The following is a 25,560-nucleotide window of genomic DNA, read 5'->3' as shown; positions in this document are numbered from 1 at the left end:
TCTACAGAGTGCTTTTCTGTCTTGATTGTTTCCATTTCTTTTAGCCATAATGGTGTCCTGCTTGGTCACTTCCTACATAAAATTCCCTTTGCAGCCAGAAGGGGGACTCAGGATATTAAATTTCAGCAGATGCTGTGAACTCATCCCTCACGTTCTTTTTTCTGAACATCCCTTTCTGATACTGTTGTGGTTCTTTCTTGGCTTCCTCCATCGATCTTTCACGCCTTTCATTTGCATAGCTTTCATTATTAGGTACTTACCAATGCAGGACAAATCTTGCAGAAGGAAGTACTGAAATACTAGGACACGTGGTTGGAACCAAGTTCCAGTCAGCAAGAGGCTTTGGTATATCTTTTCTTTATCTGTTTATCACAGGGGCTTTCAGCCCCTGTATTACTGGGTCTCCCCACAGTTGTATCTTCTCCCTAGCGTGTAGGTAGAATCCCAAACTGCAATTAGTAAGAGAATATTTTGGCAACTGTGACACCCAAACACAGGGGAGTACTGTGAGACAGAAGAGAGGGTCCTTAGTCAGCTGAATGGACTTCAGACTATCACAATGAAAGAGAATAGGCAGACATTCCTAAGCAGAGAGATGTATTTTGCTTCATGATGGCAGCAGTAGTGAAATAATCGGTGAGAGAAAAGCCAGAGGTTAAAAAAAAATTGGTAAAAAAGCCAGATGGTGTGTGTACATCATTTTAGGTAAAAAACCAAACTCATCTTTTGCTCATCACCAGGGGTGTCACTAGGCTTCTTGTGAGAGTGTCCTGCACTCCCTACTCACGCCACCTTGCAGGACTGAGTCTTACAATAAACCTGAAACACCTGCCAGTTCTGCTACCAGGGTTGCACAACAGTTTCCATTGTAAATCTCCATTTTCCCAAACTTTTTTAGGATCAAGCTGTTATCTTTGATTTATTCGTGTAATATGAGTTTCTTTCTCATGTCTTCTAGAAAATTTGGACAAAAGAGATGACTGACAGCCCCCTAGGGTTCAGCACAGTTGGGGAGAACGTTATGCATTCTGCCTGTTACATGCTATTCTCAATGAAAATCCAGATTGGAACTTGACATGATACCATCTTTTTAGGAAATGTGGTTTGGTTTGTGAAAGGTGGCTTTTTTTGTTTTTGTTTTTTAAGACTACTAAAAGAAAGAAAAAAACATCAACACATAAGAATTAGTCTGAACACTACACAGACGCTCTCTAAAGGGAGATTTGGTTCTGGTTCAATACTTCTATCTTACTGCTTGGGGAAACATCCCTCCTGTGTCTGTCAAGGAGCAACAGCTTCCTCTAACAGATTTTGCAGTTATTTACTTCAGACAGCTTCATAGTGGCACAACGGCCACATGAGTTGAGACTGGAGACTATTTTAATGCTGGCTCTGTAAGGTATAGATAGGCAATCTGCTGGGCTGCTGCAGCATGACACCAGCACCAATGTATGGGAACCTTCTTGCTTTTCCTCATCTGGGCTTTTTTCTGGGAAGTCGTCTCAGGGTACTCCCACATGAGATTTTGACACTGTTGGCACAATAAGGAGTGTGTAGATTGCTACCTTCCTTGCATCTTAGCTGTCAAAACCTGAACAGAGCTGGCATGAAGTCTAGTGGGACTCTGTGGTGGAAACAGCTTTGCTGCATATTAGTTTGCAGTCATTCTTCTAATGCTTTTCAGTAGTTTCTCAGCAGCAGAAAAGCACATTTTAGGCTGGATGCTATGTGTGCACAGCCCAGGTAATTCATGGTTGAAGTCAGTGTCCTGGCTGGGAATTAAAAGCAAAAGAGGAGTTTCTTGTTGCAGAGATAACAACAAACGGAAACTTGTACTAGAAATTATGTGGAACAGATAGATTGCAGGAGATGATACTCAAAAATCTCCAGCTCAGTAGTAGCAAAATGAAGCTGATCACAAGGTTATTATCCTTGAGAACGAAACAAAGAGGAGACTAGGAAAGAGATGGGACATTGGTCTTTTTATGCAGAGGTTTATAATCCCACTGATGTCTTTCTAGCCTGAATGATGAATGCATATTAACATGTGTGAGTGTTAACATACAAAGTCACTGTCATTAAAGTCAGATTTCTTAAACCAATTCAATTCAAGCAGAGAGAACATTGCCTCTAGAAAGACCTGTTAGAACTAATTTAATCCGGAAGTTTATTGATTCAACTTAATTTGTTAAGGAATTGATTTTAATGTAAGTTTAATCATAAATCAGCTTTAAATCAGTTTAAGTGTGTTCACACTGAGGCTTTGCATTGGTTTAAATAAAAATGATTTATGCTTTACTTAGAAATCTGCCAATTTGGATATAGATAAGGTCTGTAATTTTTTTTTCCCCTTACAAAGACTGTAGCACACTTCTCCATCTATCAGTATTGAATCAATGACAAAGCATTTTATTTCCACAAGGCCTGAATTTTACCTTAGTGCTCTGCTGGGCCTTCAGTTCTTATCATATAGCAAATAAAGACCTGGATACTTGCACAATTGATATAATCAATTTTCAGGCTGTGATTTTAACCAAAACTGTGACATATAAAAAGCGTTTGTAAGTTTAAAATAATAAGTTGAGGAAGGGAGGTTTACTTGATTTACTGTGTCTTTGCTCTTTTTACCAGCAGCTTGTCCAGAATTGATGTCGAGTTTATTTTCCAACTCCTTTTTAGCTAAACTTTACAATATAGTCTCTGTTCTGACAATTGAGAGTCTAGATCGGGACGTAAGATTTGGTAAACTATGTACATTACTTGCTACACTTTACGTACTTGAGTGGCTCTAGAATGTCTTCCTGTGACTTCTGCATAAACAATATCACCTTCCTACAATAAAAGCCATAATTCCTCCCCAACTGGTGGGGATACTGGTGGCTACAATCACAAGGGTTAGATACGCAGGATGTTAAATAATAACTTTTTAATGCACTTTATAGTCTTTTTCACATAGTCATAGATTTTAAGGACATTGAGGGATTTTGACAAAAGGTTACATAAACACCTGGCAGGATGGGCTTGATTGTTATGGCTAGGAGCTCCAGGCTGGACTTGGTGGCCTAGAAATCTGTTCCAATTTTCTGTATTTGTGTAAAGATCCCACTCCTGTGTGGCCTATTACTTAGCATTCACACAGGTTTCCAGTATGTAATTCCACCACTTATGGTTGATCTGGAATATATTTTTTAAAAGCCTTGTGATTTTTCCTACATAATTTTTGAACTTTTGCCTACAGTCCAGAAACCATTTTAGAGTTGCATAAAGTGTTCCTGTTCCTGCTCCAGTGATTGCTGGACTGTGACATGTTTCTGCACGCTTTACTGATCATGTGGTTATGGATTTTTTGGAGGTTGACCTTTAAAAACGTGTCTAATCTTGTATAATAATTTAACCAGGAGAGATGCTTCTAATTAGATCTTTTTGTGAGCTGTTCCTGGTTGCAGATAGTTAGCAATATTTTTACTTAAGAATTTTGTTTGATTTTTCATTTGTCTGAAGACAGCCTGTGCACATTTTCAAACGGGTATGACATAAACGTTTCCTTGTCACTGCAGTTTCCTCTTCTGTTTCGCCATAGCTGCTGAGTATAAATGTGGGGTTCAGTATATGTTGGAAGTAAATTGTGCTGAAAGGTTTATGGTTAGATCCTCTTTGCATACTGTGTAAGCCCATAGTATTAAGTGCCATGTTTAGATTTTTGCTGAGCTGAATTTGAGCTGATGATTTGTGTGCAGTGCCCAGGTATATCCAGATCCTTGGTTCCTGAAAACAGCCAAGTGGCTTTCAGTCTTGTTGGCTTTTTGCACAACTTCTGATAAAAATAGGAAGATTTTGCTAACAGAAGTTTAGAGGTGATGGCCCCATTTCAGTCAAATGAAGGGGTCAGGACTAGCTGTGCCGTGACCCCAGGGGGAAGGCACACCCTTTTGCTGAGGCGGTGGCACACTTTTGGCACTCTTAGACCATGCTGGTTTTCCCCTTGGCATGGAGGTATGAAAGCGGTCATCTTTCAAATTTAATTAGGAGCCGAGTCACAGCATGCTCCAACATCATCCGCCTAGCAGAGATTATGGCAGACAGGGGCAGGGGGACAGCGCTTTCAGGTGCTGTGCAGCTGGGACAGGGCTGGTATATGCTCTGCTCTGCCTATGATCAGCACCAGAAGAAAATAAAAACTTTAGAGGCATCTCTAGTTAAGTCTGGGTGGGAACAGACCCCGCTTTGGAGCTGCAGTGGAATGGCTGCCTTTGCCTTCCGCAGGTTTCCTCTGTGCAGTCTTGGAGCACACAGGTGTATTTGTAAGCCTATGTCCTTCCACAGCCTGTGCTGAACACCCACATAAATCCCAGAAAAAGAGTATTGCTAGGAGAGCTGATGACAATGGATTTAAGGGAGAGGAGGGGAAGGAGAGTGGTGAATGAGGAGCCAATACCCATAGTGTTAAGTTTGATTTACGCATTAGCAAATCAATGTCTTGAAAGTTTCAAAGTTCTTCACACTGCTGTAAGTACTTTATGCAGCCTGTAATGCAACAACAGTTTCTTCCTTTCGATGCTCCAATTAATCTTGTTTTCTCCAAATTAATTTCTACGTTTTGATTTTGTTTCTGTCCATGTCAAACAAGCCATCAGACAGGCTTCAGCTCAGGTTTTCCACCTTGCAACCCCAAAATTTCAATGTGAATAAATGGTTCATTATGGGGAAGAACATCAGCCGACAATGAACCCCCAAACTGCCAACTGTGCCTGGAGATGCCCAGACATTTTCTCATCTATTTTGTGAAAAAAGTGGTGGCCTCTGTTTGAACTTTGTGAGGGAGAGATTATTTGGGACTTTTGGGGAGGCAAGTGTTTTGGTAAATCCTGTTTTGGGTGTTTCTGTGTGCCCACTAATTATTCTTTCCTGTAGATATATCCCCAAACTCAGATTACTCAGGTATCCTTGCTGGAAATGACAGGGAGTCTAGCTCTGTGAACTCATGCAGGATGAGGTGATTAGCGGTCACCATTAAGGTACCCTGCATCCCACAGTCTGGGAATCATCTTCCGACCACCATTTCCACTGCATGTCACCTGTCATGGCATTCCCTACTGCCCATGTTATATAATTTGTTAATAAGGCATCCAAGTGGGCAGCAGGTCCTTTTGGTTTTCTTGTTCAACATGAAGAATTGTTTTAATACTGGGGAAATTCATGTGAATCCTGTGGCTACAGCGTTGTCTGATGTTATTTAAATTCTGCATCATGCACTAATGTAGCAGATTACATCTATATATTATATGACTGAGTTCTCGCTGGGAGTAGGGACAATTTGTCATGCTTAATTAGTAAGATTTCTGATCAGACACCTAGAAGTGCACTGGCAATGTTGCTGCATGTGTGTTGTTAGTCCTTCTCTTAAGGCTTCCACAGCCTCAAGAGGATGGGGAAGATTTTGAGGAGTGTGAAAGCCTGCCACAGATAGATCTGCACTGGGCAATTTATTGGCTGAGACACAGTACACTTTTGTCTGTGAAGTGGAACTATTGCAGAATCAGAAAAAGCTACAAAGCCAAGAAAATAGTGTAAGGCAGGAGAAAAAAATGGGTCTCTCTCTGATTAGGATCCAAGGGAAAGCAGTCACTTGTGTCCTTTGGACATGAGCATCCTAGATTTGTTGGTACAGTGTGAAGGGAAGGAGCATGATGGAGAAATGCTGACAGGCTGGAGAAGTAACCAAGAGCAAAGGAGATGGAAACGAGTTATAAAATATATATATTATATATAGTGCATATATTTATATGCACTATACAGGATTTAAACAGCTTACAGGGTTCAACACACAGAATATCTGTGTTTTCTGATGATGCCAAATACAGCAGTGTGCCAGAGTATACAAGCTGTGAGAGGGAGAGAAGATGTCTGCAGCACTTTTGAGCCATCAGAATGAAAGGCTAAAGCTCTAACACAGCTACAAAAAAGTAAATTCTACAGAAAAGAGAAACAAGGAGTTACCCAAGAACTGGATTTTCAGAGGAATAACCCCTGAAATTATACAAAAGGAGAGTGTTTTTGCATTGAGCATCTTTCCTTCCTTGCGTTTTTTTTTCCCCTGGATTTGATTTTACTCTTCCCAACACGACCTTAGGGCACACCAATGTGGCCACACATGTACCACAGCTGAGACCCAAAGTTTAAGATGTGTGTGCCTCTCAGCCCAAAGATGAACCTTCCAAGTCTGGCCATAAGGCTTAGTCTGAGACCCAGTCAAGTCAACAGTGCAGCCACAGCCTTTGCTCTTAGGTAGTTCTCTCAGCTATTCTAGTCTCTTTTTGGTGACTTAATGCATGCCTTTTCTGAAGCAAAGGTACATATTAGTGATGAAAATACTTACACTGAAGAGCAAAGAAAAGAGAGACACATGTATGATGCAGCAAGCTGTGCTTCCTTCCCGATCTGGCTTCAAGGCATGCAACTTGTGACAAAGTTTTTTAATGTGCAGTCCTGAAATTCAGCTCCTAAATCAAAAGTAGTTTCATGTAAAGAAAACCAATTCACTGAGTACTTGCAATTCCCCTTGAAGTCCACAGCACTTATGCATGCATAGCATTTTTGTGCATTGGATTGCTTTAATTCTAGTGCTCAAATAAAGATTCCGGAGCCTACCTTTATGCACTTAGGTATGTAAAATACAAACCTGTAGAAGTTTATATCGACTTTATGAGCAGTTGTCCCTGAATTGCTTATTGGATAACAACTATATTTATTTTATGCTGTCCCCACATTTTCAGTTTGTATGATCAGGTTTTTATATTGACAGTGTCTAACAGGATCATCAAAGTTTATCAGGGATGCAGCCAGCTGGAGTCAGCTGAAGCACTGTGAACCAGAAGAGAGAGTATTTAATGCAATCAGGCGGTGTGTTCCTGCAGACACGGATCATCAGTAAATAAATTAAGTGTTGACCTTTAAATTGTAATCTTTAGGTTAGACGCTTGCTCACACCCAGCATCTCTTGTGAAACCTACATTTTGCTGTCTTTGAATGCAGATCCCTGTCTCTGAGGAGGTCTAAGCTCAGAAACTGATATCTTGAGTGACTGCAGGAGGCTGGACAGCCTGGCATTATCTTGTTACACTGAATAAATGGGAGCTCTCAGGCTTTCCCTTGTGGACATGATACTTCTAGACAGGGCAGTTTGTCACTACCATCCTTTTTCTGGCTACGCTGGAGATGCTTTTTATTTGTAGAGTGGAGGGGGGACTGGTGAGACCTTCTGCATTTGCACAGTACTTATTCCGTATGTCCATTTTCAGTGTTCTGTTGAAAGCCTCACCTTCCCAAGGTTATGTTATGAGTTGGCCCTTGATAATCTCATTGGAAGGGTTTCCTGGGCTTCTGACAGGGAGAATGAAAAGATTAATGCAAGTTCAGAGAGCAGCTTCATGGCGAGGGGTAAATATCCATGAACACTGGCATGACATACCACATACTTGAAAGCATCTCACCCCGAATAAACAAATACTTCAGGTGGAGATCTATGAGCTTGCTGGGTGCGCCATTACTTTGAAAGGACCAAGTGAGACTTCAGCACTGTCATACCTAAACCTGTCAGGCTGACTGAGTTTAGACTTAAATGCCCCACAGCATGAGCTGTTCCCAGTCAGGGTAATCAGAATTGCAGTTGGCTTTGTGATTAGCTTTTGAGAGTAGTTACTCTGATTTATAGTGGCATTTGCTGGTTCCTTGTTGATACGGTGTTCAAAGAACATGGCTGTAGTGTTATATCCCTCCCTATTGCTCTGTTTCTTGGCTCCTGACCATGTTGCTAACCATGTCTGTGGCATTCCCCTTTCTTTTGGCCTTTAAGACATCTGAAGTCTGCAAAAATTTCCTTTTAACATCACCAGGAAGAATGAAGTTCTGTGGATCTTGGCTTTACATGTAATACTCAAGACAAATGCCAGGTTTGAGAATTTCCTTTTGCTGCTCTACAGAGATATTCAGATTACACCAAGACCCAGAAGCTGACATGTATATGGCAGTATTTTCAAAAGGGTACAGAACTGAGAAATTCCTATTTAAGTAGCTAATTATTTGTTTGGTTTTCCAGTCTCTCAGCTCATGTTCAGTTAGTCTGGTATTTTGGAGAGCTGGTTGTGTGGGATTACCTCCTATCATTACCTGCAGTGTTTTATCATGTAGGTAACCTGCACAGAGACTCAACATGCTGGAAGGAAATAGTCAGATTTTGAAAAGTGTTCAGAATGCAAATGTTGCCTGAAAGAGTAATAGGAGGATTAAAACCAACAGAAAACAATGGAATTTTTGGTTGCTTTTTTTTCAGTTGTCTAAGCAGGAACAGTATACACTTTAAAGTGTAGTTTATATGCTTTGCACCAAAGGCTTTAGAAAATCTGGCCTGCTGCTGGTAAACCTGAGCTTGATTACAATCTTATATGCAAGGGCAGAAGGCTTTTGAAAATAATATAATTTGTCTTTCATTACTGCCCTGCCTTAAGCATTATGCTACAAAAAAGCATGTCTGAGGCCAAGGCAATGGGTGTTATTCTTGTGGCTTCTATTACCACTCCCCAAGCTGTTGGTCACAATTTTGCACAGCAAACTGTGCACATGTGCCTACTGGCAAGCATGCCTAATACATTCCTGTGCTGAGACTCTTAAAAGGCTTTGTGCCTTCCTAGGAAAAGAAAAGAAATGGAAAAAAAACAACCACTCATGGAATTTCAGCTGAAAGCGTGTAGTTGTGTGATAATATTTTGCAGGCTTCCTGTTTAATTTGTTCAATGTGTTGAGCTTCCATGCAGATTAACTATACAATCAAACACTGAGGGTGAGGAGATTGCTGTGCTTTGCCAAACTCACCAAAGTCCAGAAAGAAGAAGTTATCTCCAGTCATACATTATCAGTGAGACTTTTGCCGAAAGAATATGGAAATGCATGCTCCTTATCTGCAATATTATGCAGGCCAACAGACATTCGTTTCTGAAAAAAATTGCTAACAAAATGACAGGCATTCAAGCTGTCTTAATAAGCAAAGATCTAACACTTTGCGTGCTTTTACCTGTTAAACCCTTCCAACAGTGCAGGACTGTTGCTGACACAAGTGCTCTGCCACTTTGCAAGGGCTCATCACAGCATGACAGCCCCCTCTCACTATCAGCACCCCTCTTGCTTTTGTAGAAAGTCTGGCAAACCAGGGGAGGTCTGTGGGTCACAGAGAGAGGTCCTGTCCGGGGTGGGTGAAAAGCCTGGGGTTTGACATGAGTGCCTTTCTGTGTGTCTAACTGACTCTTAAAATGTGAGGCCCTCCCCGGTTTTGGCACAAGGATTACAGATAAAGTAGATTCCACCACACTTTTCATTCAAGCAGTGCTGCTTTTGGGCTGCTTCCACACTGCATTTCTGCTGTTTCTCTTCTGGATTTGAATGTTTTCTTTGCTACCTGGCCCTTGTCATTTTGTGATGGATGGCACGTGTAAGGGCTCTGCTGCCACTGTATCGGAGCTGCTGGCAACAGCACTGCCCAAAACGTGATCCTCAGGAAACGCTGTGAATCTCCCATGCATCTTCACAATACGTTCTGACAAGTCATCCTGACACCTCAACCCCCATCTATACATAGAAGACGCAGAAGGTGTTTTCCCTTGCCCTGTCTCCCTGGTTCCTGCTGCATCAACAAGCCTCCCCGGGAGCGAGCACTGGGCAGAAGTCTCTCTGGTGGCAGGAGCAGTGCTTGCATGGCAGGCGCAGCAAGGAGCAGTGGAAAGGAGCCAAGTAGGCAGGAGATGCCATGGGGACAAAGGAGGAAGGGGTAGAGAGGCAAAGGGAGGGAGGTGCCAGGGGAAGCAATGTCTACTTATCGTTATAAACATTTTTGCCTCCTTTAAAAGCATTTTTACCCCTCAGACAAGATCTTGTCTTTCCAGCACCAGAAAAATTGGCACAGGCTGTGATGAAAGTCAACTACCTCTTGCAACAGGGAAAACTGATCTCAATCCAAGCACACAATGCTGTACTTTTATCAGCACAAGCTTTCTCATATGCCTGGCAGGTCTGATTAACTTTTACAAAACTACAGCTGAACAGAAACAAACATAGTGTAAATGAAAAGGAGAAAAAAAAAAAAAAAAGAAGAAACAATCTCTTTTCTGTCATGTCTGTGAGCAGCTTTTACTGCTTTCCCTGAAGAGCTTGCATGCTTGGACAGTGAGTTACTGTGAATTAGTGAGGGTCACTGCCATTGATTAAATCCTCTTTTATGTTTCCTGGTAACTTCTGAATTATGGCAACAGTTGAGCATATTAATTTAACACTTTTTTTTTCATTGACAGTTCCGATGGAGGAAAAAATCTGCAAGTCATTTTTAGAAGATAATATTGAATTAAAACAAAATTCAGGAACAAAATGGCATCTCCCTTTTATTCCCACTTTCACACTGCTTTGTTGACAGGGAAATCAACAACCAGTTGAAGTGTTAAGCACAAAAATGTTAATCCTTGCAATTGTGTTTATTGTCTTAATGTATGCAAAATACAGGCTAAAGAATATTGCTTTTTTATTTCACACCTCTGCAGCTTATTTTCTTACATAGTAACCAAAAGTTATAACCTTAACTCTTTAATGAGAGAGTGAAACTGTAAATACAAACCTCAGTAATAAGGCTCTTAATTAATGCTTATTGGGCATTTTTTTGAAAATTTAAAGATTGGTGTTTTTCAAAATACCTTTCTCTCTTTTGGGTAAATGCTCAATATTTACATGTGTGCTTAGGTAAATATATGTATATGTACAAATACACACATACACTTATAAAAGTATATTTAAACATACTGGTTTCAGAATAGTCTGTGGGCATTTGTTTTTCAGAAAGTAAAAATTGTTTCGGTAGCACTTTGGGAATATGCTGGAATTTCCAAAATTATCCTGGGGGATGTGGAAAATGGATAACAATATATGAGAAGACATTTTAGTAGAGATTTCTTTCTGGTCATGAAATCCTGGGCCTTACCCAATCTGTCTCATTGCCACCTTGACACATGTGCCTACCCTGCACATAAAACTTCCACGGATGCCCTCCCCAGCGCAGTTGTGCCTCTCAGACGTTTTGCTGATGTCCAGCCCAAGACTTCCTGCCAGGGACTCGTTTTCCACATCAGCAGAGATGCATGGAAAAAGTTGTCGCCTTCCTCTTAATCAAAAGTTTTTTAATTATTGAAAGCTTCTCTGTCCTATCCTGTCTTCTGCTGATGGCCCAGTAGGCATGACCTCATTTGCTCATTCACTGCAGACCACATTTTCCCAACCACCGTTGTTTATGCTGCTCTGCTCCAGGCTCAGTTTCCAGGGAAATCAGGTGTTTTTTCCCCTGGGCTTTACTGGGATCAGGCAGGTCACTTCACATGTGGGACAGGCCATGCTGCTGTCTGCAACATGCAACTGCTAATTGGGCATGTGTGTCTCCAGTTCTTTATACACACCTTTCATAGTTATGGCCACATTGGTACTGCTTGCTTTTTGTTTGATTGGAATAACAATTAAGGGCAATTGACATTAGCAGGTCTCAACAAACACACAAGCAACAGATACCAAAGCATCATCAAGCGTGTTCCAGTTTGTCAAAACATTTTCTTGTACATGACCGTAATGGAGACCTGTTTGTGTCCCAGTGAATGCTCCTAATCTGCATGTTACAGGGAATCATTTAGCCATGGTGGCCATTTGTTTGTTTGGACAATATTACAGGTATTCAAGAAACAAAACACACTGCAGCTAGAGGTGCTGCATGGGAATATTGGATCCTCAAAGGTATAGACCAACAACGGGGCACAGCTGAGCTGGGATGGACTCACAGGCTATCACCCACCAGCTGACCAGCTGCGGCTCCCCGTGTTAGCCCTCCCCCATCTGTGTGGTGAAGGTGTTGTCTTAAGCCCCAAGGGAAGTAAGGTTAAACCAGGTGGTTTACTTCGATGCTGGAGCACAATAGAGGGTGGTTTACAGCTAACCCGGGAAGTCAAAAGAAGGGTGGTGTCTCACAGAGGAACCACATCTTCTTTTGAAAACTGTGCTCAAAGAGCAGTACTGGTTGTGAAGTATTAAAGGTCTTTAACTTAGAAAACCCTAAACGGTTTGAGATTTACCCACACAAAAAACACTATTGCTGTGACACAGTAGAAATTGAGATGAATCAGCTGGAGTCCTTCGGTGTGTGGGAGCCATTGGCTAAGCCTTTTCAATGCAGTGTCCCCTTCTGGGTCCAAAATACTCTTAATTGATATTGATTCTCTTGATGGGTTTCCAAGCCCATTGTCTTTTGCCCCAGGGAAAGGATATGGCCAAGATGAGGCTTGAGGTGGGTGTGTAATATGGGTTATAATGTTTGGCTGGAGCAAAAGCCTTTCCCTTGGATTAGGGAAGCTGTCAAGCTTCTATGTATGCTTTTAGCTCCCTGTCATATCAGTTGCACCTGGAGCCTTTGGATAGCCCCCTGACTCATAGCAGCTGAAACAAATAAAACAGCAAGACACCCTCCTCTTCCCTTTCTGTACTACCTACCAAGGCTGCTTGCTGCAGCACGCTGTCTCGGTGCATACGATCAATTTAACTGTTGTTGGTGCTTCATACCACATTCAGAAGCAGCAGTTCAGTTCTCACTAAGGATGTGTGTGTCTTGCAGGTTATAAGACCTATGTAGGATGACTCCAAAGGGCAAAACTAGGCTGTCATTTAACGTGCCCTTATGCTTCAAGGATGATACATATAACAGACTAATTATCCTTATTTTTCAGGTTTTGGAGTAGAAGCATTGCTAGTCTGTCTGGGGTTTTGCTTTCTGTAGCTTGCCTAGCTCAACTTGAGTTAACGCTGTTTTCCCTTCTGAGGATGGCCTAATCACCAGCACGTTCTTTTATTTCTTTAGCGGTGCCTCCCAAATTGAAGGAAATGAAAAACCAAGAGGCTGCTGTGGGTCAGAAGCTAGTGCTAAGGTGTGAAACCACTTCAGAGTACCCTGCGCTCAGATTCAAATGGTTAAAGAATGGAAAGGAAATAACCAAAAAAAACAGACCGGAAAATATCAAGATCCCAAAAAAACAAAAGTAAGTACAGACACATATCTTGCAAGCAGGGCTGGGAGCAGTGGGGAGAGTTGCTTACCAGAACACAAGCATTGGGGTTGTTAACTGCAGTATCACAAAACTAAAAGCTGTGAGTTACAGAGGAAGAAAATTTAAGGAAACAGACACTGATGTTGTTTTTCTTGAGTGTATGAATGAAGTGATAGTGTGGTATAAATATTTCATAAATTATTTTCCCTTTTCAATTTATATGTATTTTCTGATAGCCAAGGGCTATATTTTAACCAGTAAACCTTGGAGGCTGACCGTTTTTAAACTACTGACAAGGACAGGAGTACCTTATGTTTATTGTCTAAAATCCAAGAACACAAAATTATCAGAACAATGCAGATTTGGAAAGATTTCTGAGATTTGCTTTGCAAGCTATCTAGTTTAAGAAGGTCTGAATGCTGTCTGCATTAGCTTTGAATGCCTTATGCAAGTTTGCAGTAGTCATTTACCAGAGGCATTTCTGCACATGCAGAACAAGGCATGGGTCTAGCAGATGTCAGATGACTAGCAAAGCCTGCAAATCTCATCCTCCTGGCTGGGGGAAAGTGTCCCCGACATGTGACTGAGGACTAGTGCCAAAAGATGGCCTCGTGCCTTGTTACTGTGGGGAAGGAGAAGAAGCTACATAATGTGTTTTCTGCACTGAGACAGGAGAAGGCTTTTGCTGTCTCTACCTTGCTGTTACTCATCCATCAAAGGAAGCTATGAAAATCTGTTTGAACACAGCCCTTCAGCTCTCGCTTCTGCTCTCTGTAGGCAGGGCTGCTAACTGCTGCAGTGGGCTGTGACCTCCCTTTATAAAAGAAAGAGGATTTGGGGTGTTCTCTGTAAGAAATCTTTCCTTCCAGGGTGTGAAATGTCCCCCATGCTTTTTGTCAGGTCTCACTTCATTAGGCAAAACAGTAGCCAAAATCAAGCAGGCGCTTGACTTTTTAGAGTTATTCAGGTTGAACACCAGACATCCTGCCCTCCCTTGTAGTTTCTCATACCCCAGCCTGGGGCACAATGTGAAAACAGGAGGGTGGCAGAGCATCACCACATCCCCTGTGCCATGGTTGCACAGACAGCAAGAAGAAACCTGTGATGTCTCCTTCCAGCATTTGCAAAATGGAGCTCTTCCAAGTGGCAAACAGCCTGGCAATTTGTCTGGACCCATTTGCAGGGCCATATGTCTCCGTCAGAGTTGTATTTTCAGTCTATTCTGTAAAGAAAATGTTCAGGTCAGAGCCTGGCCCTCAGCTTCCCCAGCAACACAGTGCTGCCTGTGAGGGGCAAACAGTATTTTCACATCTTACATTTGGCTGATGCTGATTGACCAAACTCACTGGATCTGGGATTTCACCTTCTGGGGCTGGGATTTGTCAGTTCAGCATTGAATCAATAACCACCTCCTGCCAGCTCCCTTCTTCTCCTCTGCACCTCCACCCCCCCCACCCCCACCCCCCCAAAAAATACTTTCAGGAGCTGGCAGGAAGGAAACTAGCTAATACTTATTGATCCGAGTATGCATGTGAAACATATGAGACTATTTTTCAGCTTGATATGCCAAAACACACTTAAAATTCTGCAAAAGACACATAATGAAAAAAAAAATTAAAATTGGACCTTTTTCAGGAAAATGGATCTGAAGTCCTGTTCTCCCACCGTAAGTGGGCAGAGTGCAGGTTTCAACCTGGATTTCACACTTCTGTGTACTGCCCCAGCCATGAGGGTATCACTCAGCACTGGAATTTCTCCCTTCTGTTTTCTGTTTTAAAATGGAAATGTAAGTGGGAACAGAGAAGCCCTTCCAGTTAGAGATATGAAAGTCACTAGATGTAGAGTACAAAAAGGGGAAAGACCGATTTTCCTTGCCTTTCTGCTTTGAGATTTTAGTTCAGGGACACATCAGTGCTGTGCCATTTCTTCTTTTGCTGTTTACGTGTGCTTCCAGGACTGAGTAGATGTCAAGAGCTTAAGAGAAGATAGATTTTATTTTGATAAAAAGTGGGACAGGCACGTGTTCTAAAACGAAATGAAAACAGGGGGAAATGCAGTGCAAATGAATACATCAAAAGATGTATAGATCACAGTAAACAAAGCTACATTAAAAAGTTTGCATCACAAATGAAAGGTGTATCAATGATCAAGGAGTTTTTTCCCCACTTTTTTTCTGTGGTTTTTCATGAGAGCACATTTATCAATGTTTGTCATGTGCATATGCTGCAATGTTGTTACAATAAGCATTTTAGCATTTTTTTTTTTTTTAATATTACCAAGTGTGCGAAACATCAGCTAGGGAGACTAGAGCAGTTGTTGAGCTGTCTGGGATTAATGACTATTTTAAAGGTCAAATGGCTATCTAAAAAGTAGGCTATGTTTCTGAAGAACCATAAGTATGCAGGGTACCACAGTCTTATTGACTTTTTCATTCCAAACACTTTCTACGTATTTATAAAAACGAAGTTTGTAAGTAGTGCCTAATGGCCAGAAGTGACTTTTGGTAATGTCATATTTTCCAAGAAATCTCCTTTCTCATTGTGTGATGGCAGAATAAAACCTGTTCATTGCTGGGAGAAAAACAAATATTTCTGAGTTCTGCCTATTTAGATTTAGTTATTTTAACAAATAGCAAAAATATCTGGCAGATTGATGAAGGGTCTAGCTCAGAAGTTCAAAATTAAGACCTTAGCTTGGCACCTGGAATACACAGGGAAAAGCTAATACTGCAGCTTGGTGTGTATTTGGTACATTTGGCCAGTGTGAATACTAGGATTTGCAGAAGTGGAGCAGGTGCTGACAACTGTGTTTTCCTAGGTTTTTAAGAGTTTAGAATGGCAAGTCTGTGGCAATGCAGGCTTCCTCAAAGCTTAGTCTTCTGAAGACTGTCTTGCATGTAAAATGACCTTGGCAGATCATTTTAATCATCCAAGCTTGCTAGGATGATTTTGGGTTGATTCAGAGGGCGCAGAGCCCTGACATGTGATGACATGACGGTACAGCAAGCAAATCACACTAAATGACTGTGCCCCTTCTCATTACACCGGAAAGTCAAGAGAAACTGAATGAGTTTAAATTTTAATGAAAGGCAGTTAAAGGATTCACTGTTTACCTCAAATTTGTTATGGTGTAAGAGCATGCAGCCACTGAGTTTCTGCTGCTCTTACGATTGGTGATGATTCCTGATGCCATGACGGATTAATTTGTGTGTCCAAGTTCTAAGCTATTCCTTTGTGTCAATGGAGTTACAGAAAGAATTAGGCACCAGACAAGGGCTTTTCACCTGCTAGCTAACTTTCCCATGCCTGTCAAGTTGTACTGGTAACATTTCATTTTCCTCCTCTGATTTCAAACCCATGTGAAGCCTGCACATTTTTGTTTTGGGAAGTGTGCTGTACAGAGTCAGGCTCTCTTCATTACATCAGGAGAGACTCCTTTACCAGGGTTGGGTTTTTTTGGGCAGAGTGAAGGTGCTTGCCACTTCACCTATCTCATGGCTTTGGATGCAGTAGTGCATAAGAAAACTTCGCGTGCAAGTGCCTTGTACCTTGGGCTTCATCCAGGCTTAGCCTGGATATTTGCTCGCAGACAGGCAATTCTGGATGACAGATGGAGACTGGAAGCAAAATGAATTCAAGCAGTCAGATAAGGCGGGCTGGGACTGCATTCTGTGGATGTAATTCTTTCCCTTTCATGTATGAATACAAGCTCAGCAGTGCCATAACGGCAATGAGCTGAAGTTATAGCAGAAGTAAATATTACAGGGGGAGGTATTTTCCGGTGTAGAATGGTATAGGCTGAGAAAAGGGCAAGCATTTGAATACAAAATCCCTTATCAGGTGTTTTAAGTGAGTACTGTTAGAGTACTGTATTGCTAGGGAGCTGCTTCGTTTACAGCCATTAATGAGCCATCTTCTGCTCTGATCTTTTTGAATTCCATCCTGCCATGTCTCAATAATATTCTTAACAGTATAAATATGCATATTATTTCCTCCTGTTCTCAGAGACAAAACTCACATTTTTTGTAAAAACAAGGGTAAATTTGGCTTGTTAGAAGTAGATTTGTAAGAAATATGGTTGTTTCACCTATTTTAATATAGTCTTAAAATCATAAAAGGAAGACACAGTTCCCCAACTTTTCCTGCAGGTATCATGTATAACAAAGAGAATAAAAATAAATATGCAGGGGAAAGAGTTTCTTCTAAAAGCCAAGAGTGCCACAAAACTGCTTTGCATCAATATTATTTAGCATCATACAAAGAGGAAAAGAGACTGCAGCAGACATGCAGTAGGTGCCTAAATAAAAGTGATATAGCTAGAGCTGTGCTTCTCGCTTATCATTGTGTTGACGTGATTTCCTAAACATTTACGTTAACGTAAACGTTACCTTCCCAATGTAGACGCCTGTTTACGTTGCCTTTTGAAGCATCCTGAGGCTACAGCCTGCTCTCCGTCTGGACATACGTCTATGAGCATGGTTGAAGCCTAACCTGTGCGATACAGGAAATACCACGTGTCCACACAAGCTGTTAGGCCATGTAGACTACTGCCAGACATTCCTGGACAGGCCCTCAACAGGCTGTTGCAAAGGCAGGTGTGTAGGTGGCTGGTAGAAACATTAAAGAGCAGGCCATATTTTACTGTGTTGTAAGCATAGCTGTTAGGTGCAAAATTTCCATCCAAAAAGACAGCGTCTTTCACCTTCTGGACGCTTCTGTCAGTGTCTCAGCCACATTTTTATCATATATTCATGGTTGCTACCAACTAGAGTCTGTCCAATCATCTGAAATACACCCCAATTAATTAATTCAGCATTAGGAACTGGGCTTCTAACGTCTCCTGAGAAGGGAGCCCAAATAGTCAGCTATTCAGTTGTTTACTGTTTGAGCAAACCTGAGCAAATTGCTAATCCTAGCTTGGTTGCTCCTCCTTCCTGCAAGACCGGTGGCCTCAAGAAAGCAGCCCTTTTTCATGATATGATGGGAAATTCTCATGATATGGGTTTCTAGCAGAGCTGTTGTCTATCTAGCACACTGCTGCCATCCCATGAGGGCCACAGTGCTGACTCTTAGCAGTAAGACCTTCGAATAGAGGCAGGGAAGGCTGAGCTGACAATAAGAAGATATTTGATAGCAAATGGGATAGTTTACTGTGCCGGAGGGAAGGATGGCTCACAGAGACGCATTGGAAAGTGGGATTGAACATTTTGGTTGCTCCAGAAGCCCCCTGCTACAACCGACTTGTCTCTGGTCTGAACCCAGCCCTGCTCAGTGGTTCCCAGAAGGAGTAATCAGTTGTGATTTCTGTACAGAGAGTTAGGACACATGCCTCTTCTGAAGCAAAACAACTCCCCAAATGTTGCTCAGCTAAGCAGTCATTGCTAGATGTGCTGGTGACTGTGAGTTTTTAGATGGAAGGACCTCTGCCTCCCAGGGGTCACGTCCTTTATGTTGGGGTAGGCCAACTTAGGGAAGTCAATGCTCATGCACTCTCCTAGGTGACTATTCTGTAGATAAATGAGCAGGCTTTGCTACAGGCAAAAACTTCCCCAAAGCACTTCTTTTAAACAGAAACTGGGAACGGCAATAATGTGTGTATTTTCCCCAAGCTAGTCATTCTCTACACTCTAGGTAATGGGATTATTGCCATCACATGAGTTGGGGACCCCATGAATGACACCAGAATATGTTCCTACCAAATTAATGGGTAGGCGGGAGTTCTGCATTTTAAAATCTAATCTTAAAACCTTGGAGACTGATTAAATTCTGTCTCTGAGCCAGGAACAAAATGTAGCTTCATGCAAATTGTGCTCCTGCCCATAATTTTTTGTTAGTGCTGGAGAATGATTTACTATTGGGGTTTCAGAGGTTATTAAAGAGAGTGGTGTGTCCTAATCTCATGATTATTTAGTCAGATGTTAGAAACTACAATACTTACCCAGAACTCTGCTGCTGGCAATATGAACGTCTAGGAAAGGATAATCTATTTTAATGTTACACCCATCTCAATGGCATCTGGATAGCCAACAATTCAACTGAGAGAGAAAGGTTGTTTTTTCAGATTTTCTTGTAGAACAAAGCAGAACTCAAGCAGAAGAGCATAAACAAGTACCTTCATTTGAGTTCATTAATATGCCTGTTTTCCAGCAACCTGTAAGAGATTATTTTTTTTTATTCTCCCTTCTTTCAAACCCAGATAGTCTTAATCTGTCAGTAAGAATGGAAGACAACACTTTGTTGGGGGGAAAAAAAAAGAGTACATTTGTCATGCAGTGAGCCTTACTCTGGTACAGGATGTTTACGTGTTTTTTTCTGATTTCACAGGAAATACTCTGAGCTTCATATTTACAGAGCCACGTTGGCTGACGCTGGGGAATACGCATGCAGAGTGAGCAGCAAACTAGGCAATGACAGTACTAAAGCCAGTGTTATCATCACAGACACCAATGGTAAGGTTTGACTCTTTATTTTATTGTCACGTTCAGAAAGACCATTTATTAAAGCTGCCACCAGGATAAAAGTGTTTGGAGGAGAGGAAAGCTTTGCAACTGAAGTAGAAGCACTGAAAACTATTAGGTGTACTGAGAAAATTAATGAGGTCTGACTTTTCTGCTGTTATAGTTGAGATGTTTGGTTTTCCTTACCCAGACAAATGGGATGCCTCCTGTGGATCTCAGGAGAGATCAGCATTTTCTGTGGTACACTTTCAAACACCAAGTCTAAGACACAGTCTAAATCATCAATGTAAGAAGAGAATGAAAGGAAGGGAATATTATTCTAATTCCCATAGTACATGTGAGTAGCCAAGGCCCTATAGATCTGTGGGGAAGCTTTCATTTAACCTAAAACATGTCCTAGTCTGAACTACAAACCAGCACCCCTTTCTGTGTCTTTGTATGGTTCTGATTGCCACCATTTTTACTTTCACAGACGTTGATAAGTTTTTCTTTTGATTTCTAAAATAATACTAAGCATGAATGTATCTGAAGGCATATTATTCAAAGGCGTGAATGTAATAGGCTACTTTGATTCAGGTATTGTGATTTAAATTGATTTCTTGAGGAGCAGAGCTTCTCATGAGGCAGATACCATTCAGACTTACTCAAATGATTTAAAATTGTTGTGAATTGCCACTTTTGCAGGGCTCCTTTCCATTTCATTTACAGAAAGTTCCAATTGCTTCTGACAGAATTTCCTAAGTGTTTCCACTGTACGCAAATGCTTTAGCAGTACTGTTTCTCCTTGTGAGTGCATTGAAGTCTGCAGTTCAGCTGAAATCTTATTTCCTAAGTGTGGCATTAACTGATTCAGCTCTGATAATTCAAACTCCAGTGACCAACCAGTTGTGAAGTATCAAACAAGCATGACCTTATTAGCAAACAAAGCAGAAGTTCTGTGCGTATCTAAGATGGGTTTAAAGGTCTTGTTGCAATGGGAATTTACCAGACATGTTTTTCTGTTCTATGTTGTGCTCTGAAACAGGAGATAGGCATTTAAGTAAATTGAAAAACAAACATAAACATTTGCCAGTGGGATTTGTCTTTGGCTGTCTGCTGTTTTGTGATCACACAGCAATTGCTTGACTGTATTCACTTTGTGTATTTGCTGTTCTATTTCATCAACTTAAGAATCTCAAGTGCTAAGATTTCATACAAGCTGTATGGTATTATAATCACAATCAGATGTCAGGAAACTGATATAAAAGATCAAGTGTTATTTTCCAGAATGTTATTAGGAGGAAAAATGGGTAGGTGTTTCTGTGTAGCTTTGTAAATGCGCTTGGTTTCCATGAATACAAATTTTGGTTGCTTATTAGCTGCTTACATGGAAAGCTCTTACACTGTTTCCAAGATACCGGAGTTTCCAAAACTCATCTGTAGCCGCTGTGCCTGGGCAATGATACAGATAAATGCAAAAAAAAAAAATGCTTGGCTGTCCTCTGTTACTTTCTCACACGAGGAACGGTGGTGTGGCTGGGGAGTGCATGTTGGACCTAATTCCTGTGCTTAATGACATGGATTTTTCAACTTCCTTTTGGGCTGTGCTGAATGACAGCGAAACACTCCTGCTGCAGGGACATGGGAGATTGGTTTTGAATGAAAATATTTGCAGGCAAACCCTGTTATGTGCATTTATAACTAATATGTTAGAATCTATCTAATCTTGTTGTGAAACATAAGTTGTTTAAAACATAGACATGCATGCAAACTCCCTGAATGTGGGACAAACTTGGATACAATCTAAACCTGGCAGCTGGCTCTTGTCTGTAAAGATCTGAACTGGAAACTCAGTGATATCTGAACTGGAACATCTATCTCAGTGATATCTGATAATCTAGAATCAGACATGGCAGCATTCATGGGCTGAATAAATCAATCATGTATATTTTGTTGCCACACATACATCTGAGCCCCCTCTACATATTGTTGCTTATAAATTACCAGTAAAATTGTCCCTCTAATGATGGAATTTTCCACCTGGATTTGTGAAACAGCATAGGCAACATCTGGTGACTTAAGAGCAATGGATCCCTAAGGCCTCAGAGGGCAACATCTGCTTTGCAAACAGGGACAGACCCCCTGCATGGGTGACCTCCTCACCCCTCCTTCCCCCACATTCCCTGACCTCTTCCCCTTGCTAGCTTAATGACAGATTTGGGATCTAAACTCGGTAATGAGCCCCGAAGGGCAGTCATTACTCAGGTCCTATATATCTGTGAGGTCCTGCACTACTCTGAAGAAAAAGAGAGGTTTTTTTTTAAAAAAAAAACAAACAAACCAAAAACAAAAAAAACCCCACACTAAAAACCCAAACCAAAAAAAACCCAAACCCAACACCACCATATTTAGCTTTTACTTGTTATTTCCTGCCAATGGGCTTTTGTAGAACATCTTGTGGTCCAGTGCAGTCCAGGAGCCCCTGTAGAAAACTGTGTGGTTATCTGAAAGGGCTGAACCTCTCAGAGTGGGCAGAGAGGTTGCTTCTTCCACCTCCAGGAGACAGGGCAACAGTGGGTAAGGAAAGATGCACCAGAAGCCTTGACTTATAGTCATACTGACCTGCTCTGCTACGTGAACTGCAACTTTAATTATGATCTTTAATTTAATGACCTCACCTAGTCTTGTTTACTATCTGTGCCCTGCTGTCTGCAAACTAGATTCTCCTTTACCTTTATGCTGGGTGCTTTAAGACAGTGGGTGGATAAGGTGATGGCATTTCTGGGTGTGGGGTTATTCTTTTTTCCACTAAAAGATCAGTTCTTTTCAGTATCAAAATCTTGGGTTTAACTGCCTAGAATTTTGTCACACTTTAACTATTTTAGTTGAAATTTTCTCTGCTGGTATATGACACGAAAACTCTAGGGCCAGGCCAAAGGTCTGAGTAGTATGATGCCTTGTCTCTGACATCAACTAGCAACAGGTACTGGGAAAAAACACATGAAGAACAAGGCAAATATGTTGGGGTTTTTCCCCAAGAATAGGAAAAGCCACACCTTTATCACTAAGGTCATGTCTGGAAATTGCTAACTTCCGTTCCCTGCTCCAAAGCATAGGTAAATGAGTATTTCCCAATAAAACAACTGTAAAAAATTCCTTGTTGTTTTCAGTAAACAAAAAGGTTTGTTTTTCCCTGATCTCTTTCCCAGAAATGGTAAATTTTTCTGTCTTAAACAGTCGGTGCAATACTAACTCCCATCCTTGTTACTGTTACTGTTATTATTAATGTTGCTGTTACTTGAAACTGCCAAATTTGCTCTTGTGCAGGTTTTTACAACACATACACACACACACCCCCCTCACACAAACTGTATTAACCTACACAGACTTTTAAATTTTCCCATTTCTACCGAAAGCCCTTGTCTACGGAGCCATACGTGTAGATTAAAAATGCAACAAATATTAGAATAGGTAGATGAACACTTTTTTTTACCAGTCTCGCTAGCAAGCAGTGGGAGCTCTTCTGTTCTTTTTTAATTTGTAATGAGTATAACTTGCCCACAGGATATAAGCTGCCTTATTATCTTCATTCACTCCTATTCATGTATGATCCCCTAAGAAAGACTGTAACTGAGGTCAGAACAGAGGCATGAAGTTCTTCTGGAGTTGTACAAATAGTGCACAGGTTTGCAAATGCGATAGTAACTGCTTTTTTGCATCCTAATTTGTCACCTTAGCCAGGGAAAATTCTTGCAGTGAATTATTTCATGGACTTTCTCATTAACATAAGACCTTACTATGCTTAATAAATAACACTGACAAAATACATCATACCACAGCCAAAGCTTTCCATTTCATGTTTGAAAACTTGCCACAACCCCCCTAATTTAGACAACTAGGTAAATGACTTTGTTTACTAAAGTGTTGAGCACACCGCAGCTCCAGCTGAATGTGGTGTCAGTCTTTTACATCAACACCAGTTGACCTAAATCTTTTGCCTGTTTAAGGATATTTGCTGTGCCCAGCATGTCTCAGGGTGCAAAAGGGTGGATTCCTGCAGGGATATTTCAGAAGTTAGAAGTCTACAGTGCTGGATAACTGCTGGGTTGTGTGCAGGGTATCGTGTGAGTGCTTATCCTGCATATCTGTGCAAAGTGAATTGACACAGTTTGGGTGATCCTTGTGGATGTCTGGGACAACTTTGAATTGAAGGGAACAAGCAGTGCTCAGGTGATCTGCTCAGGTAGCTCAGCTGTAGGCAGAGGCAAACCTTGGCAAACTCATTAGCTACACAGTCAGTGGTCCATACAACCTTCTGGTTTTGCAACTGTAGGACTTGCAGTGGTACTAACAGCTCCAAGTTGTACAGTAGTCAATAAGGATCTGATATTCATCATTCATTAAACTTGAGTTTGCTGTTCCTCTTCTGAGGGTAGCAAGCAGCATATCTTCAAATAGATGGCAGAGAAGTAAGTAAATAAAAACACCACCTTGTATCTAGTATCCATAGAGCATGTGACCAACTATGAAATACTTCAAATGCAAGAAAAGCTTTCAACTCGTGCATTAACCTGTCTGAGACTTTATTAAAGCAGGAGATCACTGCATCTCTTCTCCCTCTAACATAGTTACAGACAACATGGGGCCATAGTTTATTTTTAACAAGCTGGCATAATGGGTCAGATTCTCAGCTGGTGCAAATTGGCATGCCTGGACCAACGCCGCTGATTTGGGCCTCCACGTGTAAAGAAATGCGGCCATCACTCACTCAGCTGGGCATAGCAATTTCCCTGACAGTAGCTTTGAACCTTGCTTTGCAATTTGGCATATTTGAATTGAGGACAGTGCTCTTTTCATCTGATCTAGGGCCGTAGTTTCTTGGAGGACCAGGAAAAAGGCAAAAAGCACAGTGGTTTTAAGAAACAAAAGGTCCGTTTATCCATTGGGTCTCCCTGTGTCCTTGACCACATGTGCCTGTGTGCCTTTGAGGCCTCAGGCTATGGCCTTACTCACCTTCTACACACCTACTCCCTACTCTGCTGTCTGTAGACCAAGCAACAGAGGTCTCCCTCCTGTCACTCACAAGTAAGATACTCCAGGTGTGTGCTAGCTTGTGCCATTCTTCGTATACTTCAGTATGTGTCACCTGAATGGCACAACTGATGCAAAAAGCTTAAGTCTTATATCACTGCCAGAAAGTAAACCTGAGGATGACAGAAAGCTTGTTTGCAGCTCTACCTGTGATATTCATGGTGTTTGAATCCTCCTCAGAGCCCAGGCTGTGGTCCATGTCAGGGTCCTCAGAGCCACCTTCAGGGCCTGAACCAAAATTAATGAGATCAGCCAAATGAATCCCTTCAGTTTGCTCAAGCAGGCTTTTTGCCTTGGTCCTTTGACAAACTTACTGGGGTGAAAAAAGGGATGTGAGGGCATGCAGAGGGCTCTTCACAACAGCAGCTGTCAGGCTGTTAGATGTTTGGTTATCCCTGGGCAAAATGTCTCTCCTGAGGAGAAGGACCTCCTGCCTCCCTCAGAGGCATTGCTAGAAGCACCAAGGGACAGAAGGAGATAGGATATCTGAGGTAGCCACTTCTTGCTGGGTGTTAAATGTGACAATGAAGACAGGGCTGTGGGCTGCTGTCTCTGTACCTTAGCAGGCTGCAGCAGCAACTGCAAGTATCATGACTGAAAAATGCTTCCAGCTTTTCCACCTTGGGCAAGTACTGACAGCCCCTTACAAGCAACCTCTTTTCTCTCTGCTTCTTGTGTTCAGATGGCTTGTCATACAGATCTTTGCTGGCCTTCTCAAGTGGGGTAAAATGCCTCTCCCCATTGTCGTGTACTGTCCTCAGTAAGCAACACACACAAATTTTGCATCTTCCAAATGTTGGCATCCACTGTGAATGTTGCTAACGAAAATGTCGCTACTGGGGCTTGGTAACGTGTGGCTTTGCCACATTTTCCAAAAGTGTTTCTCAGCACATTTCAGGTGTGGGAGGCTCTGGCTGTGTT

General features: G+C 41.6%; 1 protein-coding gene across 1 annotated transcript in view; it reads left to right on the top strand.

The window, feature by feature from the left end:
• Positions 1-25,560, top strand: part of NRG1 (neuregulin 1) — a 306,774-nt gene that overhangs the window by 138,228 nt on the left and 142,986 nt on the right. The window contains exons 2-3 of the mRNA XM_056325700.1: positions 12,926-13,103; positions 19,436-19,560. Of these exons, the coding sequence (XP_056181675.1) occupies positions 12,949-13,103; positions 19,436-19,560 (280 nt within the window). The 5' untranslated portion in view covers positions 12,926-12,948. The remainder of the gene's footprint in view (positions 1-12,925; positions 13,104-19,435; positions 19,561-25,560) is intronic.

The sequence above is a fragment of the Falco biarmicus genome, chromosome Z (genome assembly GCF_023638135.1).
Source record: "Falco biarmicus isolate bFalBia1 chromosome Z, bFalBia1.pri, whole genome shotgun sequence".
Taxonomy (NCBI): domain Eukaryota; kingdom Metazoa; phylum Chordata; class Aves; order Falconiformes; family Falconidae; genus Falco; species Falco biarmicus.
The sequence above is the reverse complement of the archived record's forward strand: the minus strand, read 5'-3'. Positions and strand labels throughout refer to the sequence as shown.